The following is an 18,867-nucleotide window of genomic DNA, read 5'->3' on the forward strand; positions in this document are numbered from 1 at the left end:
GGGATGTATTAAGCATTTGTAAAGCATACAAAGCATAAATAAAACAGTAGCCGCCTGAGTAGCCTGTGTCAGATCCACAGCAGGCAGTGAATCTGGGTCAGATGGATATTTAGCTGAATGATGTTGATTTGTGTCATCTTCTGCACATTGGATGAGACAACCACACAATTTCTCATGGAAAGACTGATCGTTTTGTGCTCAAGTACCTAAGTGGAGGTTCTGCAAATAAATATTTTTCTCTAGAAAGGTGCGATACCAGTTCAATAAGGTAGCCTATTTTCTGTATAGTTAGTTAAAATTGCAGGGACAGGATGATGCAGATTGAGGCTGCCATTAGTGAGTCCTCCATAACCGTCTGGTTCAGCTTGGCCGCAAAACATGGCCGGCCCAGGTTGCAGCTTGTCAGACTGCAGAAATGATTGGAGGCTGCAACCAGCCCACCTTCCAGGACCTGTTTACTTCTCGAGCCAGGGAGCAAATGGGCAAAATAATCAGGTACCCCTCACCCCCTGGCCACTGCATACTTCAAGCTCTGCTGGAGCCAAACATTTCTGTAGGTATGCCATAATGTAGGTATTTTCATGATGTACAATATGATGAACATATTTAATATCTTATACCAAGTGTAATCTAAAACTGAGTTATTATCAAGTTACTGATTAACAATGTAAGTTTCTTGTATGCTTTACAACATACTTGGCCAATAAAGTCTAATTCTTATTTTGATTTGGAATTAGCTTAATATTCGATAAGTAAGAGGCTACGGTGCAGTGCCTTTTATCTAATCAGGCCTTCCACTGAGGTGTTAGCTGGTACCCAGAACCCTTTCATGAATATGGTAAACCATACCTGCTGCCATCGTAGAGCTTTAAATCCTTTGTTCTGATGATGTGGAGTCTGTGGCGCCCTGCTGTGTCCAACTGCAGATTTTTTCATCACCTGATTTGCTGGGTGACTCTGCTGTCTGAGTCCTGTCACAATTCTGAGCGCTAGCCAATTTCCTTTCTTAATACCAGGCACAGTGTGTTCCAACTGTGCTGTAATGAAAAGGGTAAATGATGATCCAAAAGGAAGTTGGTGAGATTACACCTTTTGAACATACAGCAGGGCACATTACCAATTACATTTTCAGTCATATAACTTTTTGTACCTGATTACAAGTAATCCACCAAAAACTGATTGTAGTGGTTCATTGTAGTGATTTTTGTACTAAGCATGATCATCCATCATGGTTCCGCCAAAGTAGCTTGATCTCTCCAGTCAAAGGAATAGTGATAACGCTCACACTAATGCACAATTGCTTTCTATACCTTGAAAGTCTAATGAAGATGTTAATGATGCCCTGTGTGAGATGCCTCATCCATCGTCTGCAAGCTAATTCAAAATACAAGGACATTTATGATGGTTCAAGAAATCATATGGCATATTCCATACAGAGTAAATAAGAGCAAAAAAAAAAAAGAGGTATAATTATGATCTTTCAGTTGACAGAATATAAACAAGCATACTAATCCACTGAGAGGGAAAATTATTTAATAGGGGTAATGAATCTGATCTGTGTCAACTAGCCTTTTACATTTTTACATTTCTTATGATGTACAGTTAAATGTAATTTTATAGTGTTATGGGCTACATGATAGCTAAACATTTAAAGTATTTTATCTAATATAGTGTTATCTTAAAACACTTTCTTGGAGGCAGCGGCTACCAAAATCTTGGACCAAAAATCATGGCCCTCTGCATGCTGGTTCTTTATACAATTGTTATTCAACAATCTCTTGCATTTCAGTTTGAGCATTATGTTGTGCTTTAAACAGATTTTAACACAGTTCAGGTTTGTTTAATTCGCATGAACTTTTCTTTTGAACTCTTTCATAAATGGTTCAGTTCCAGTGACCAGGTGGCTTTTTGCCTTTCAGACTTTCAGCTATAGGTTGATTGTTTTGTCAATTAAAGGTGGAATCTTTCAGAAAAATTCAAATTAATCTTCCACAGCGCATCAAATAAAATGAAAGCAGCAATTGTTTTAGATTGAAAGTCTTTCGTGAGTAAGGGATGTAATGGATTCCATTTATGTTGCAGTCTTCATCTCAGAATCTTTAATGACAAAGTAATGATCATGATGGAAGGGGATGACATAGTGAGGGAGGGAGGGGGGGAGGGAGCGAGGGAGGGGCTGATCATGGTGTTGTCTGTCCTAGCCACCATGCGGAAAACCCTGTCTTGCATGTACAGGGGGTGGGGGGAGGGGGAGGGGGAGAGAATGTTATGTAATCCACAGCTCCAGTCTGATGGGAATGAGCTCTGCTGACCTGTTCTCAGACACGTCTTCATACAGACATGTATACTCACATGCACCCGCACACACCCTCATATGCACACATTAACACTCGCCCTCATACAGATACATGTACATGCAAGCATACCACCCAAACAGATTATTTATTTTTTGGTCAGTTTTTTCTTATTTCTCAGCCTCATAATGGCATCCTTGACTTTCATTGGCACAACTCTGGTCCTCATGTTAACAAATGGCAATAACATACTCCAGAGGCAATCAAAAGCCTAGAATCAAAACAAGATACTGGAAGCTATCTGAAAGCAAGATACCGCACTAATCAGAAATAGCTAAGAAGCCAACTGTCCAATAAATTTTGGTCCCCTAAAATTTGGGGGACTATGTAATTCATTCACGGATTACTTGATATCCATGTAAATTCCCTCAAATTAAAGGTGACAATCTGCACTTTAACCTCATTATTCATTGTTTCATTTCAAATCCAATCTGCTGGAGTTCTGAGCCAAAAGAACAGAAATTGTACTACTGTCCAAATGTTTACTGACTGCACTGTATACACCTGCGCACAAAAGCATTCTCTCATACAGATGCTTAAACACACCCTTATGCAAACACATCTACACAACATCCAGTGAGCAGCAGTTCTGTGGGCAAAACCACCTTGTTAATGAAAGAGGTCAGTGGAGAAGGGCCCGACTGGTCAAAGCTGACCGGAAGGTGACAGTAACACAAGTAACCATACATTACAAAAGTCCTATGCAGAAGAACATCTCTGAATGCACAACATGTCAAACCTCAAAGTGGATAAGCCACCGCAGCTGAAGTCTAAATACCAAATAAAGTGCTCACTGAGTGTACAAACACACACCCTCATACAGGCACATTTACATACATGCACATGCCCAAACAAACACACACGCATGCTATTGTGGAAATGGCCATAGGCATGTGTGTTTGTGCAGGAATTAATTTTCATTTCTGTAATGTCAGAGGCACAGCTGCTTTACTGAAGCAGCTAAGCACAGTCATGTCTTGTCAGTCATTGCAGTTTTCTTTACAAACTATGTGCTCTCTTATTCTCTCCTTTTCCGCAAGAACCAAGCTCATTCATCATGAATTTTTGCAGAGGTGAAAAGATGTTGCTTGATGAGTCTTTGGTCGCTGCAGAGAGACTGTGCTATGACATGATTGTTTTACGGCCCTGCTTATTGGACTGACCAGGTCATGTTCCCAGGGCATTACTCTAGCTGACATGTGAATGGCTGCCTAGGGATGCATCAGTGTGTTTGTGATCTGTTTGTGTGCATCTCCTGTTCCAGGCTCTTGCTGTGTGTGCATTACTGGGCCTTACTCTGTTTTGTATCTATGATCAGTCAATGGGGCCTGTTCTGTGTTTTGTATCTATGATCAGTCTTTGGGGTTGTTTTCTGTCTCTATGATCAGTCAATGGGGCTTGTTCTTGTTTTTTGTATTTATGATCAGTCAAAGGGCCTTTCTCTGTGTTTGTGTGTGTGTCTTTATTATTACATTACATGATATTTAGCTGATGCTAAGTGAGGTAATGTTGATTAGAGGAGGAGTGGGGGAGCAATGTTGGGTTTAGGACCTTGGTCAACAGCTGTGTGGATCTTATCACGACCACACCGGGGATTGAACCACCATCTGATCAGGCAAACAGCCTGGCCCTGTATTTATGCGTTTCTGTGTACCTCTGATCATCGTGAGGGACTGTGTTTGTGTGTACCTCATTAGTTAAAGGGGCTTGCCCTGTGTTTCTGCGTGTGTGTATCTTTGATCAAATGTGGATTCTCCTTCCTTGGAGCTTTAGAAAGACCGTTTTTAACTACATCTTAGGGAAAGACATCAGCGAACGAGCGGGACTTCATTACTCCTCACAAATTAATCAAACCATGAACCTGCCCTGTTTATGATGACGTGCAAGCAGGACCATTCCAATCTTTTTGGACCTTGAGCCAAAGTCCAGAGCAGTGCTTCCAGTAGTCCAAATGAAACACTTGGAGAAGACACAAGTGCTACCTGCTTAGTAAAGTTGCCCATGCCTGTTAAGTCTGACTATATTGTGCCAGCCAAACAAACCCTGTCTAACCCTGGGCGACGTAACTGGCAGTTATGAGTCACCCTGCGAGGCTGCCAGCCTGGTACAGGCTCCCAGAAACATTCGGTCCCTGGCCCGTGGGGCTCATCCATTCACTACAACAGCACATTAACCAGATGAGCCACTCAGCACCCCTCACTGCTTGTGTTTGACATTGAGCTGCCTGTTTTCAGGGAATTTTGATGAAGATTGAAGATTGCATGCCTGAATCAAAGGCTCAGCACCCTTTCCAGGATTTTAATCCAATGAAAAGCTGTTAAATGGATCCCGATGCTCTAATCTCCCCTCTTTACATCCATCTGTCTCCAAAGGGCATCTGGAGGCTTAAAAAAAGACTGAGCTTTGAGTTCTGAGATGCCCAGTAAAATGTCTTTGGCCAGCCGAGCATAAAAAGGGCATCAGTCTGGGCTTTTCAAAGAAGTGTAAAGTGGGAGCCCTCTCTCTGTTGGTGTTTGCTTTGATCCTTGTCGTGTGTTTGTAAACAGTGCCGTCACTCTAATCGTTTCCATTACACCCACGCTAGACATCTGCGTCTTCTGGCAGGCTACACGGACAGGACACGGATGGAGGCTGTGTTGTCATAGGCATGAAGTCTAAGCTGGCACAAACAGACATGCACACATGCGGAAGCGCGTGCGCACGCACGCACGCACACACACGCGCGCTCAAACACTTTTTTATATAAATGAAATGCACTACTGTAAATCAGCATAGGAATGTTGCTAACTCAAGCATCCTTTTGTTGTAACACACACACACACACACTCACGTTGTTCCATGTGATCACTGTGTGCCGTATGGAAACTGTAAAATAAAGAAGCTAGCAGGGGAAGACAAAAAGACCCTTTAAAACCAAACAGAACCACTCAATGTGCAAAAGCTACTCCGTTCCCCAGTGCCTACTCACTGCCTGGAGGATTTAAAGATAGCTGGCCTTGTGTAGCCCATGCGTGGGAACAAAGAGTTGGAATAGTACAAAGACCCCGTCACCTTGACCAGTGCCAAGAGGTTGGTGGGGTTAGTGGCAACTGGCAGCGCATGAGAGTACTCTGGAGAGGGGGGCTCCATTTCATTGTATCCCCATAATCTTGTTACATAAAGGTTTGGAGAAAATCCTGTCTGGCACAGCTGGTCCATTCTCCGTGTAAAATGCAAGGCATTGCCCTGTGAAACAGTCAGCAAAAATAGCAACTAATGGAACACTACTTCATGTGTGCTCAGCACCCACTTACCACCGAAGGCTTAATTTCTGCAGCATTAGCAAGCCTCTTCCTGCAAGAACAGGCTGGCAGAGCCCCTATATGATAGGTTGTATCTGCAGATAGCATAATATTTTGATCATATCAAATATTAGAATTCCCATATCCATATGGTTGTATCTTCAGATAGGATAGTTTTTTGATCCTATCAAATATTAAAATTTTGAATACCCTTAACCATAGTATTGTTCTGTTTTGTGTCTGGTTTCATTTGACATATTTTAAGTGGTCATTTGAGGTGTTAAATCTACTGTATTGATCATTCTTGTGTTAATAACTAGTCTTGGCAAAAATATCACCTGCAACCCTATTCGAGATTAAATGAAATGTATTACTTGGCTATTGTAATGACACTATTTGGTCTGCGCCTTAGTGTTATTGCATTAATGGTTACTCTGGATCCATTGTGTTTATCACCTATTTCTGCATTAAGTTATTGAGCAAGCTGTTGAAAGAATTGAATGATTTATGGTTTTTTGATGAGCGGGTGAATGGGTGAGTGGATGGTAACTCTCAGTTTGGGAGTTGGATTTACAGTTATTGCTATGTGTGTGGAAATAGGACCTGACCCTGGTCAAAATTAAACCATGGCTGTGAAGCAAGATGTTGAAATCAGTCTCAAAATGAGTCCCGTGTTATGACCCAGACCGAGATATGACCCAGCCAGTGCTTAGAGGAAAGGGGGCGGTGGAACAATCAAGTGGTGACTTGTTGCCTGGAGACCATGATCTCTCAAATGTTCAGTGCTGCACTCTCGTTTGATTACTGAAGATGGGCAATATCAACGGCTTTTGCCACTGTTGAACGTTTGACACTCTCTGCTTTCTGTTCTTCATTTCTGAGAGCAAAGTTTGCTGAACTTAAAGAAGTTTGCTTTCTACTGCTAAAACGACAGACAGGTTTTCAGTCCAATGCCTTATGGGAAAAGGTCTCTTATAACAGTCAAAATGCTGGTGGCAAAGGTGATTGTTGTTCAAGGAATTCAAAATTCAAATCCAAACCTGCACTGGATGGCCTGTTGTATAAGACCTCATTTACCATCACATCCCATACCACTTGTCGAGTGCCAGAGCGCTTCCGGTACCATGAATCGACACTGAGTTTATTCTGAAAAGCACTGAAGCGGTTTCAGCTCAAAGGGCGATTCAGTGCTTTTGTAAAAGATTCATTTGTAAAATGTTTAGACGGGGCTCAGCATGGTGCTCTCCCTCTGAGAGACTGCGAAAACAAGGAATACAGTACAACCAGCACAGGAGGTCTAAACTGTGAATTTATTCTCATGAACGGGAAGAGGAAATCTTTGAGCTTCGGAAAAGCACTTCACACATAAAATGTATTCTTATTATTATTAAAACTCAGCCATTTGAGCGCAACATGCCAGTAAAATTGCTCTGGCTGAATGACTCATCGTCTGCACCCTCTTCTCTCGCCTGTCATCGTTCCTCTTCAGCTCTTGGAGAAGTTCACAGGCCGCTTGACCCTGATGGGAGTTCTGTCTCATCGGGATCTGCGCAACCTCACCAAGTATCAGCTCATCCTGGCCCGGGACCAGTTCCGCAAGAACCCACCCCCTCGTGTCCTGGTGTAGTATTAACATCCACACAAAGTGCCACAGAGCCATCCTCATAGTGTAATACAGACACTATAGCCAAAACTGTCATAAGCACAATATAAATCCAAGGAATTGTTGTTTTCTCACCAGCCAGTGACTCAATGCACTATACATTGATGAGGGGGAAACTCACCTCAACCATACCACCACTAAAACATATTCAGCTGCATTCACTACTTTTTCCAAATAATACATCTCACGGCATACTGAGATGCGCACACTATCTGTATATGCAGTTGCAAACTGAAGTAACCCAACTGAGGCAGGGCTCTACGGTGCTCACATTTTCGGAGCATTTGCTCCTGAAATTTGACACGTGCTTACTGCAAAAATAACTGAACCAATGGTTTCTCCATTTGCTCAGTCCTGTGGCAGGAAGCTCTTTCGTTTGCTTTTCGTTGGGCTGACGCAGCGCCCCTGTTGTGTCCGCTGTTCACAGGGAGCCCAGCAGGGGGTGCTGGAGGGGGACTTTGCCCTGTGCATAAGCCTGTACCACGGATACGAGCTCCTGCTTCAGATGGGGCTACGCTCCCTCTTCCTCTTCGTGCAGGGCATCATGGACGGCACTAAAGGTGGGAGACGCTGACACATCCAGTGTGGAGGCAGCAAGAGCCTGTGGGGTTTAAGTACCTATTTATTGCACTGGAAAGGGGACCATAATCTGTCTGCAGTGTAGATTTAAGCACAGTTAGTGAGACTGATTAACAGTGCATCTGTTGGCTACTGTAATGGTCTCAGTGGGCCAGTTCACCCTCCTGTCTGCAAACAGGGGAGTTTTTACTCTTACCACCAGTGAGCAGCACAGCTGCCCCGAGACTTAAGAGCTTCACATTTACACTATGCCTCCTCCAATCAATACCACAGTGCAACTTTACAGAAAGCAGTTGTGTCTTTGTTTTCAAGATTCCATCCTTCCAGATTTTCTTCCAATCAGCTCTGGGCTCATAGCCAGTTATACCCTTGGTCATGTGACTGTGACGTGTGTCCACAGAGATGGCCCGGGCCCGGAACGAGCTGCAGCGTGCTGGGGACTTCATGGACCTGTACAAGGAGATGGAGGCCCTCTTTATGAAGCCCAGTGCAGGTACAATGCTTTCACCCTAGTCTGCGTGCTGTGCTTTACACTGCAATAAAGAATAACCAAGCTATAATCATGTAGTGAGACTTTTTCCTCAAGTGGAAAATATGTGAAACAGTCTTGCCCTATTGCATTATTGACTCTTAAGATGCCTCAGACTGTCTCACCTCATTGGCAATGGTTTTGTCTTCTTTTTTATACAATACAATATTTAAAGTTTAAATATAAGACTAAAATACTTATTTGGGAGTTGTTTACCTCATATGCTATTTGGGGTATTCCCTGTATTCCCTGTTTCTTCCCTTCTGTAATGCATCTTTGTGACAGTTTACTGTGAAAAGCGCGATACAAATAGAATTGAAGTTGAATTTGGACTGAGTTTTTAGTTTGTGCAGTGTGCAGCCCTGGTTGTGACTGAATGCCTGTATGTGCAGTAAGCCTGCTGTCTGTGCTGCTGTCTGCAGGGCCAGGGGAACCCTTCATGTACAGCCACCCTAAGCTGCAGAAGCTGGAGGACGTGGTGGTGCAGCACTTCCAGATGTGGGCCGAGAGCACAGGTACGTGCAGCAGAGCTGAAGGAAGAACATGCACCCGGATACCAGCCGTGCGTGGGAGCAGGCTCAGGCAGTGCTCAGTTTTAAGCACATAATATCCCTTAGCAATACTAAATTTGGCAGCCCCATTTTCAGAAAAGTAACAAAATGGTCCTGATGGTGTCTGTTGCAGTGCAGATTCTGGCATTGGGACTGGTGCTTGTGGGTGATTGCTTGTGCAGCAGTCTTTAGGTGGATGTTAAATATTTTCAGTTAAGGTTGCGGCCTGAAATGAACACACTGAGGTTTTTGGTCAATTTAAAATGTCTACCTTAATTTTAGTACTGTTTGTTCAAGAATTCTAATGACAGATTTGTAGAATAAATCACAGATTTGAAGTTTGTTCTGAAGCAGCAGATTTTCCATTGGCTGGCAAACCAGAACAAAACTGTACAATTACATTGCATAAATGTATGCAAAGTAAATGAAAACTGCTTTGAACGAGGTGGAAGCGCAGTATTGTCAGTAGTGAACGGCACATAGAAAATAATTCACAAATAATGTCTGTTATTTGGAGCCACTTTGGGGTTATTGACAAGAGCAAAAGGATGTTCCACCTTCAATAATTCTAGGCGAGTATTCATTTACAGCCACAACAGTATTATTTCCCTCATCCATCAGCAGCTAATCACAGCCCAGAGTTCAATGTGAATCGCCTCTGTGGATGCTGGTGGGTATATAAGTTCAAAGAGCAAGTGTCCCAGTCCTGGTGTCTTGCTGCATGTGATTTACTCTTATTTGATAGGTCCAGGGGAGGGGTCCAGCTCCGAAGGCGGGGCCAAGAGCGCCAGTACTCGCGTGATGATCTTCTCCTCCTTCCGCGAGAGCGTACAGGAGATTGCCGCCATGTTGAACCGCCACCTCCCGCTGATCCGTGTCATGACCTTCATGGGCCAAGCCTCGGCCGGGAAGGGAGTGCGTGGGTTCACCCAGAAAGAGCAGCTGGAGGTATGCTCCCAAAACTCCCAAAACTCTCAGCACCACTAGAATAACCCTATGAGTGCCCTGCTCTGGCCCCTGGGCATCTGAGCCCAGGAGGCTTGATTATATACGCAACACATGTAAAATGACTTATGTGATGTAATGTCACTATTTGCTATGTGCTCACTTTAACTAATGTACTTTTGGTAATGATGATATGTAATGATCATTGTTAAGTAAAAAAGCCTAACCAGGGACAGGGAATGCTAATTAGCATTGGCTAGAAATCTATTTCATGTTATTGGAACCTATTACAATGTTCTTTGCATTGTCCCTGACAAATAAACTAATGAATAAAAAGAAATTTAAAATTTCATCGAGGGGTGGAACTCAAGACACTCGACAGAAGATCTGCTCTGTGCACTTTGACAAGGTGTTACATTCGTCATCTCTTCTGCTTAATGTTTCTCTGTCTTTTAACTGAATCTAAGACTGAGCCTTGTTTACACTGTGCCGCTTGGGTTATGTTTTTTTCATTGCTGTGAGCCAAGAATTCCCATCCTTTCAAACATGTAAAAAGAGCCTCTTGAATTATTGAGCTGTTATGCTAAAATAAGTGCTTAATTTAGACATTTCTCATTTCTCTGTCCTTGGAGACGCTGAGTATAATGACAGAGGGAAGCTTCAGCATCTCCCATTCCAGGCATAATCAGATGAAGTCTTACAGTACCCTGAATATGCAAATGGAATACATTATTATGTTAAACCCCTGGTCCTCACTCCTGGTCCTGGAGAGCTGCAGGGTGTGCTGGTTTTTGCTTTCGCCTTAATATCGGCAACCAATTCAGGCGCAAGAAACCAGATGAGGTGTGTTAACTGTGTAATTAATTGCTTTAATTGATCTAATAAGTCCTGAGTAACAACAAAAAAAACAGCACACTCTGCAGCTCTCCAGGACCTGGAGTAAGGACCACGGTGTTAAACCTGCAGTACCCGTGTGAGCAGGTGGGTAACCGCACCATGCCGTCTGCCCTCCAGGTAGTGCGTCGTTTCCGGGAGGGAGGCTTCAACACGCTGGTGTCCACGTGTGTGGGCGAGGAGGGGCTGGACATTGGCGACGTGGACCTCATCGTGTGCTTCGACGCCCAGAAGAGCCCGATCCGTCTGGTGCAGCGCATGGGCCGGACCGGCCGGCACCGCCAGGGCCGCATCGTGGTCATCCTGGCCGAGGGCCGCGAGGAGAGGGTGAGGGCCCTCCCACACTGGAGCTCCTTTCATTTGGTTTGGCCCTCAGCTCCTGTCTATTTCCTGTCTGCTGAGCTTCCTCATGAAGTCCTCATGAAGAGGGTTCTTCTTAGTTACACAGAAATTATATAACGCAGAATAATCTGGGGGGTTTGAGCTTTATTGGTTTCATGTAGCATTTCAAATTGCAGGAGAGCTTTGCCCGAGCTTGTAGACAAAGATATTGAATGTTGCATTTTCCATCACAGTTTATGGCACGATTCCTCCCTGTCTTGTGGGTTCATGAAGCTAAGCGCAGTGGTAAAATTGTGCTTAAGTGGAGTTTCAATTTCCCCTTGCGTCTCAGACCTACAACCAGAGCCAGATGAACAAGCGGAGCGTGTACAAGTCCATCATGGGGAAGAAGCACAGCTTCCACATGTTCCCCCACAGCCCCCGCATGCTTCCCGAGGGCGTGAGCCCCACCCTGCACAAGATGTTCATCACCTGCGGGCAGTTTGAGCATCGGGAGACAGGGCGGCGCTCTTCCAAGGGCCGTAGGTCCATCGCTGAGGCTCAGGAGTCCTTCCTCACTAGTGAGTCTATGGCTCTAAGAGTCACATGGGTGTGTGATTGATTCCTAGCTCTTTTTCCCAATGGCCTTTTTACAGCCCCTATTAGCTTCCCAGGGCCTGGTCATCTGTCTTTATGCAGCTTGTACTTTTTTGTGTTTTCACAAGCCGTAGCTGTGAAGACTGTTAATGTAATTAGTAAGGAACTCTTACACATTGTGATTTACATTTGGGTGGCTGTCTTACACACTTGGGTTGCTGTCTTGCAGGGGGTCATTGCGAAAACATTCGTGAAGATGGATTCCTTACCCCCAAGGAATTCTCCCTGTGGTCTTCCACCTTGCGGCTAGGGGCGGACGAGCCACAGCCAGTGCTGAGCCACTCCCACTTCCTGTCCTTTCCGAATGATGCTCTCCCTGAGGTGAGAACTTTCACATTCGGCGGTAAAAAATGGTTTTCTTTAAGTCTACAGATGGACCATATTTAACTTCTCTGTTCTATATTTTGACTTCATATTTGTAGGTTAGTTGGACTAGCAGTGGCCCGTACACTTGTAAAACATTAAGCGATACAATTATTATTAATATGTAAAATTTAACCTATGGAAATATTTTCAAAATAATTAAATGATTATTCTAATCTTAGAAAGTATAAATATATAAATATTTATTTACTGAGTATAAATAAATATGAACTGGACTTTTAAACTCAAAAGCTAATGAGTTGCTTGTTTTGCATGTTAACATGATCATGGTTTTGAGTGGCCATCCATTCATTCATTCAGTCATTCACTCAAATGTAACTGAGGTTGAAATCAGTGCAACAGTGAGTTTTAACCGTCAAGTTTCAATTTCTTATGTGTTATATTCAGGATTTGAGGGGTATAAATTACTTAAATGAAAATATAACGACGCCATTGATGTAAATGGTGAACTTGCCTATACCCACTATTGACCCTTGAGGAACACCTTTTGACAAGGCAACACATGAGCACTTTTCCAGACTTTTTTATCCCAATGGATTTGGTCGATTCTTGCAGGAGCAAGGGACTGAGGCCCAGTCTCGGGAGCTGTCCCTGTGGGAGTGGAGGTACTGGCAGAACCGGCCCTTCCCCACGCACAGGGTCAACCATTCAGACCGCTGCCAGCACTTCATCCACGTCATGGAGCTCATCGACAGCATGAGGCAGGAGGAGGAGGTGAGGATTTTGATCTGGATACATTGTGCATACCGGCCCCACCTCACCGACCTGTCTGTTATAACACCTCCACACACACCCTAGCATTGCTACCATTGACACACATTTATACTGCATCGTCATGGATTTTAATGAGATTTGGCATGCTGATTGGCCTTATACGTAAGAAACTCTTGGAACTAAAATTACACTTCAATACTCAGATTGTTGAAGTTCGCACTCATTTGCATGACTCCATGACTTTAACTTGCCCTATCCCTATTACTGTTGGTCATAGAGGCATGGCTCTTATATCACTGATAAGGTCTTCAGCAGTTCTATTTTCCTATAAATATTACGCTCACCCCAAAATGAAAGGTGACACAGTTATGGGTGATTATAATTTTGAAACCTAGATTGGTTATAATGTCCACACCATTTCCAGAAAGTTTGGTCTTGGATAATTGAGACCTATAAATTGATATATGAACCATTTCTTTATGACCAACAGTAATGGAGATGGGGCACCTCAGTCAATTTTATAATTTTTTTATTTTCATCAGGATAGTTTTCATCACAGCATAATTGAAGTTATGTTATCGCTATTACAACGCAATTACTGTTGGGATATTGCAACTACTATTGGAACATATAACTAGAACATTTTGCATTGTATAAACCGAACCAGCCCTTTGTAAGTATAATGGAGCCCCTTCCATTTAATGGATTCTTCCATCTGCGTCATCCATAGTATTTTCAGAAAGCTAGCCTGTAGCTTAAACCTTCTACAGGAAGAACTTGCTAAGCCAGGTAACCATGGCAATTGTCCATAGATGAAAATCTTCTTATTGAATGGGTTATAGTAAGTGTATGTTTTGACCTTAAAGGGAAATCAAAGGTACATAAGTGGCTGTTGTGTAACACATGGGACCCCATTATCTAAATGAAAAGTGATTGTATTTGCGCAGAAACTGCACGGCACTAAGTGCTTTCTGTTGTCAAGGAGATTGATCAGAGTAGCTTTTGTGTGGTTCATGTAACTTAATTTCTAGAAGGCATCTGCATTGTATCACATTTTAAAGTGTTCATTGTTTACATCCTCGCAAGGAGATCCATCCTTGTTGAACAGTCAGCCTCAAAATTCAGTCTCAGATGTACAGCATATAGATGGGTTTGGAGGCGTGACCTTGCAGAAGTAATTGTTCAGGGCGGGATGTTCTGTACTCTGTACTGAGTCCCCCAGGGGATGAGTCATGCTTTCATTGGCAGCACCAGCTCCAGTGATGTAGCTACAGCACTGCAGAGTCTTCACACTACAGCACGGGTTGCCAAAGCTCAGCATGGCCACTGCAAGTAATAATTTGGGATAGTTTGTATGAAGGTAGATTAAATAAAGGTAATTATAAACCAAATCGTAAAAACGACTTTTAATGACGATGAGCAACTTATACAAAAACGGGCAATGGACTGTGTGCCAGCAACTATTAACTAAAAATGTTTGCATATTCTGATGCCATGTTCATGTCTTAAATAAGCCCTGTATTTAAGTGTGATCTTATTCTTTTCATGTACTAAGTAGTCTGTCTGTCCTAAGATCCGTGTCCACTTTGCGTCCAGGCCATTTGCAACCCTGTTAAAATGAGGTTGCTGATGGCTTAGGTCAGCTCGTGAGTCCAGCTGTAAATACTGTTTTACATGGAGACAAACAAAGAACAGACTGGTGGCAATGTGAAAGCACGGGATGTACGGTGTGTAAATAACTTCCATCCATCACTGTTTCTTTTCACTTTGCTCAGCCTACGTATTTACCGAATCCAGATTTCCAATAAATTGGGAAATCAATTGGAATTTATTCTCAAATAATCTGGTTCACTATTGCTAAATACCCTGTTTAATAACTCAAAACAGCCAGACTGTGACTGGGATTAAGATATTAAGTCATTAGGATCGGAATTCTGCTCAGGCCACTTGGAGAAGGATGGGGATTTCATACGGAATTAGGTGGCTGTTCCTGTCAGTACCCTTCACCAGAAGCACTCCAGCTTTTCTTTCACAAATGATTTGGGGAATTATGAAAGGCATTCATTTGAATCAGATTATTCATTTGACTATCTTTGATTAGCTCTGTATCTGCCTAGGGACATCAATGGAATGTCTAGAGATCTGTATGTTTTCTAGCCCCTATTCTCCAGTTTAAAATTCTCTACAACTTCATTTGTTATGGCTTTTGATGTGGCTTTTGACTTGAAGTACCAGACAAACCTTACTAAACTTAGTGATGATATTCAATGTGTACTCATATCTTTCATCTGTATGTGTTGGATATTTTCATTTATTTGAGAATCTTGGATTAACCCAGATCATGTTGACCCCATGAATATTTTTAAAAATTACAAAATTAAACTTAACTAAACTAAACTAACGACATGGCTCAGGCAGTAAGAGCAGACGTCTGGCAGTCGGAGGGTTGCCGGTTCGATCCCCCGCCCGGGCTGTGTCGAAGTGTCCCTGAGCAAGACACCTAACCCCCAAATGCTCCTGACAGGCTGGTTGGTACCTTGCATGGCAGCCAATTGCCGTTGGTGTGTGAGTGTGTGTATGAATGGGTGAATGAAAAGCATCAATTGTACAGCGCTTTGGATAAAGGCGCTGTAGAAATGCCAACCATTTAACTAAACCTTTGTCCTTTGTGCCTAATTAGTTGAGTATCTCACACTCTTTTGCAGTATACTAGATCACTTAAATATAGGGCCATTGAAAAAGTAATGTCTGCAGGCAGTTTATCCTCCATTTTGAAAATAGTAACCTCCCCCAGGGCTCCAGACGAGCTGGTGGCACAACGTTTAAGCCACAGTATATACTGTATATTTCTCAACATAAAAAAGTATACCATTTTTATATATCTAAATAAATTGCAAAATAGACACAGTACATAGATTGAACCTAATAACAGTCATAAAATAGAAAGTAATATTGTTGTCTTAACAAAGAAAAATGAATAATCTCCAAAACTGGGGCATTTAACTCCATTTAAGGCCATTTTTTCTCTCTCCAGTTACTATAGGCTACTATGATGTTATTTCCCCATAGTGGTTTTATTACATTTTTTCCCTATTTATCTTTATTGTTGTTTCTAAGTGTGGGTTTGGTTTTGATTACTGATGGAACCCATGATATGGCTATTAAATTTGCTAAATTTGCATTATCCTGTCAGAAATTGATAAACTGCAGTGAATTCAGGAGCCGAAAAGTGCTGGGTATTTGTAGGGGGAGTGAACAAATTAAAAAATATTTGTAACCTTTCTTTTAGTCGGCCTTCAGAACAAATTAATTTCTCCGCCAAGAAAAACGGTTTAGTCGTTTTCTGGAGCCTGGTCCCCTCGTTGATACCCAAAACAATAATAATTCTGTTATTGCAATATGACAGTACTTGTTGTTGCCCACTCCTATTCTCTAAAATCCACCCCAAAGAGGTGTTGATGTAGTTACCTTCTGAAGTCATGTTCAGCATTAAGGATTCTTTCTGAAGATCTATGGAGCAGCATTACTGCCTAAAGAAAACGGGCCCCATTCAGATTCAGTGAATTTTACACCAAATTATTTCTGCCCCATTAGTTTCCCCCATGATTTCATGAGTCCTCCTTTAGCACATGAATAAATCTACTTCTAGAACAGAACGCATGACACTTTCCATAATCTTTTAATGAGGCTTTCGTAGCTTTTATGACCTATTTATTTGTATTTTTGTTAATTTACCCTGCCCTTTGTTTCAGATCAGCCAGATCAGACTCTGAGCTTATACACTGAGAATGATGTGAGAGGGTTTAACTACATGGCCTACATTGTGAAACGTCCTCTTTTTTACCTCAATACTTGCAAATGAGAGCCACCTCAAGAATTATACCGGGTTGATTAAGAAAGCAAGGTTAATTAAAACAAGGTTAATTGTAATCTTCTTCATTGTGAAACCTGAAGTTGCATATAATTCTATTTTCTCCTCCCTCCCCCCCTCCTGGCCTTTATGACAGACATGACGCTGGCAGACTCTCCGTCTGGTTATGTAACGGTTCACAGAATAGTTGTATAACCACAGGAAGCTGGAACTAGGCTAGGCATCTTTGACCTCAATACTCAAGAACAGCATTCACAAAGAGGAGTGGAGCAGACGGTCACTAAACATAGGCAGAGCTTTATTTGTTGTTTTGTTTGTTTTATTTTATTCACCATCCCTCAGAGACCTCGATTCGTTTAACTGTCCATGCAATATCCCATTAATTTCGTCCATAAATGAAATGCCTTTAGAGCGCAAATTATTGCACAAAGCACCGGAGAAGGAGATGATGAGGTGCAGATAGCTCATTCTCATTCTTGGCACACTCACAGGGCAGGTTTCTGCTCCATATAGACATGTTTTTTTTCGTGGATGTGATGAATCGATAGAGGAGAATGGAGGTGCGAGTGCATATGAAGCTGTTATACTTCCATTCACTGAGACAGGAAATGAAGAGAGCGCAAACGTGGAGCTTTGAATCTGATATTACTGAACCATCTGGGGTATGCAACACTAAATTGTACACAAGCGTTTGCCCCTTCCTCAAACTCGTGTTTGTGTACCCCATGTAGAAGACATTTTGACAGGAATGTGAAACAGAATTCTTAGTCAGGTTCACTCCAGAGTATGTTTAATCTTTTTTAAATATGATACAACTATCCATCCATCCATCCATCCATCCATTATTTTAACCCACTTATCCTGAACAGGGTCGCAGGGGGGCTGGAGCCTATCCCAGCATTCATTGGGCGAAAGGCAGGAATACACCCTGGACAGGTCGCCAGTCCAGCGCAGGGCGCACACACCATTCACTCACACACTCATACCTATGGGCAATTTAGACTCTCCAATCAACATGTCTTTGGACTGTGGGAGGAAACCGGAGTACCCGGAGGAAACCCACGCAAACATGGGGAGAACATGCAAACTCCACACAGAGGCCCCGGCCGACCGGGATTCGAACCCAGGACCTCCTTGCTGTGAGGCGGCAGTGCTACCCACTGCACCATCCGTGCCACCCATGATACAACTAATGATATTGATAATGAATTCCTTATGAAGCTCTTTAAAAAGCAATCAGGAAGAGAAACATCCTCCTGAAGAGTGAGATGGTAGGAGCAGAGTGATTCTGGAGTCTGTTAGGATTAATTCAATTTGGTTTATTTGGCAGGTGCACTGTTGCAGGGTGATTTATAGAGCAAAGCAGTTGAATTCAATTGCTTGGTTTATTTGAAACCAAGGCATTCTGCTGAATGCAAATCCGAGACCTTGAAATCAAACAACACCCCTGGATACCAAGAACAGTAGGTGCCACTTTAGAAAGGAGTCTTTGAGCCAGCAGTCTCATAGCGCGTTGCTCCATTGTGTGTGTATATACAAAGGACACAGCCATTTTTTAAGCAAATCACTGGTTCAAAAAGTAATCAATTTTTAAATGCCGCCTAAAGCGATGTTCTTAATTTCTCACTCTTTGATTTTTAGTTAATGTATTTTTAGTTCATTTTTGTTTTCTACTGATCATATGGATCACTGTCAAAATCTGAGATATTACTGGGTTTACCCCCCCCCCCCCCCCCCCTTCGATCAGGGGTACTCCTCCCTTTTCCTCCTGGGCTCCCTGGAGCTCCTTGTTACCAAACTCCATTAGTCCCTTGACTTCCTGCTCCCTTGCTTTCCCTATGGAGCTGCAGGGCATGCTGTCCTTCTCCTTTGACCATGTCCCGCTGGTAGAGTGGGCTGTGGTGATGTAGGCAGCAGCAGGGTATCTGGGAAGTTGGCAGGGGGTGGCATTTCCGATGAGCTGCCATTTCCAGTTGTCCCCTTAGCCTCTTTCCATTAGCTACTAAGACTCTTCCTTTCACACATTATGCACCCAGCAACACTCTCAGGAGACTATACTCCACAGCTCTGGTGCTCTTAAACCAGCACTCACAAAGCATGCGCCTCATTGGTAATACAAATTCG

At 42.9% G+C, this 18,867-nt stretch overlaps 1 protein-coding gene across 3 annotated transcripts in view; it reads left to right on the forward strand.

The window, feature by feature from the left end:
• fancm (FA complementation group M) overlaps window positions 1–18,867 on the forward strand; it is a 44,111-nt gene that overhangs the window by 16,103 nt on the left and 9,141 nt on the right. For all 3 annotated transcript variants that reach the window (XM_061221594.1, XM_061221769.1, XM_061221683.1), the window contains exons 5-13: window positions 7,125–7,256; window positions 7,726–7,858; window positions 8,278–8,370; window positions 8,829–8,921; window positions 9,703–9,905; window positions 10,917–11,123; window positions 11,470–11,698; window positions 11,944–12,095; window positions 12,714–12,872. In XM_061221594.1, coding sequence (XP_061077578.1) covers window positions 7,125–7,256; window positions 7,726–7,858; window positions 8,278–8,370; window positions 8,829–8,921; window positions 9,703–9,905; window positions 10,917–11,123; window positions 11,470–11,698; window positions 11,944–12,095; window positions 12,714–12,872 — 1,401 coding nt within the window. The remainder of the gene's footprint in view (window positions 1–7,124; window positions 7,257–7,725; window positions 7,859–8,277; window positions 8,371–8,828; window positions 8,922–9,702; window positions 9,906–10,916; window positions 11,124–11,469; window positions 11,699–11,943; window positions 12,096–12,713; window positions 12,873–18,867) is intronic.

The sequence above is a fragment of the Conger conger genome, chromosome 1 (assembly GCF_963514075.1).
Source record: "Conger conger chromosome 1, fConCon1.1, whole genome shotgun sequence".
NCBI lineage: Eukaryota > Metazoa > Chordata > Actinopteri > Anguilliformes > Congridae > Conger > Conger conger.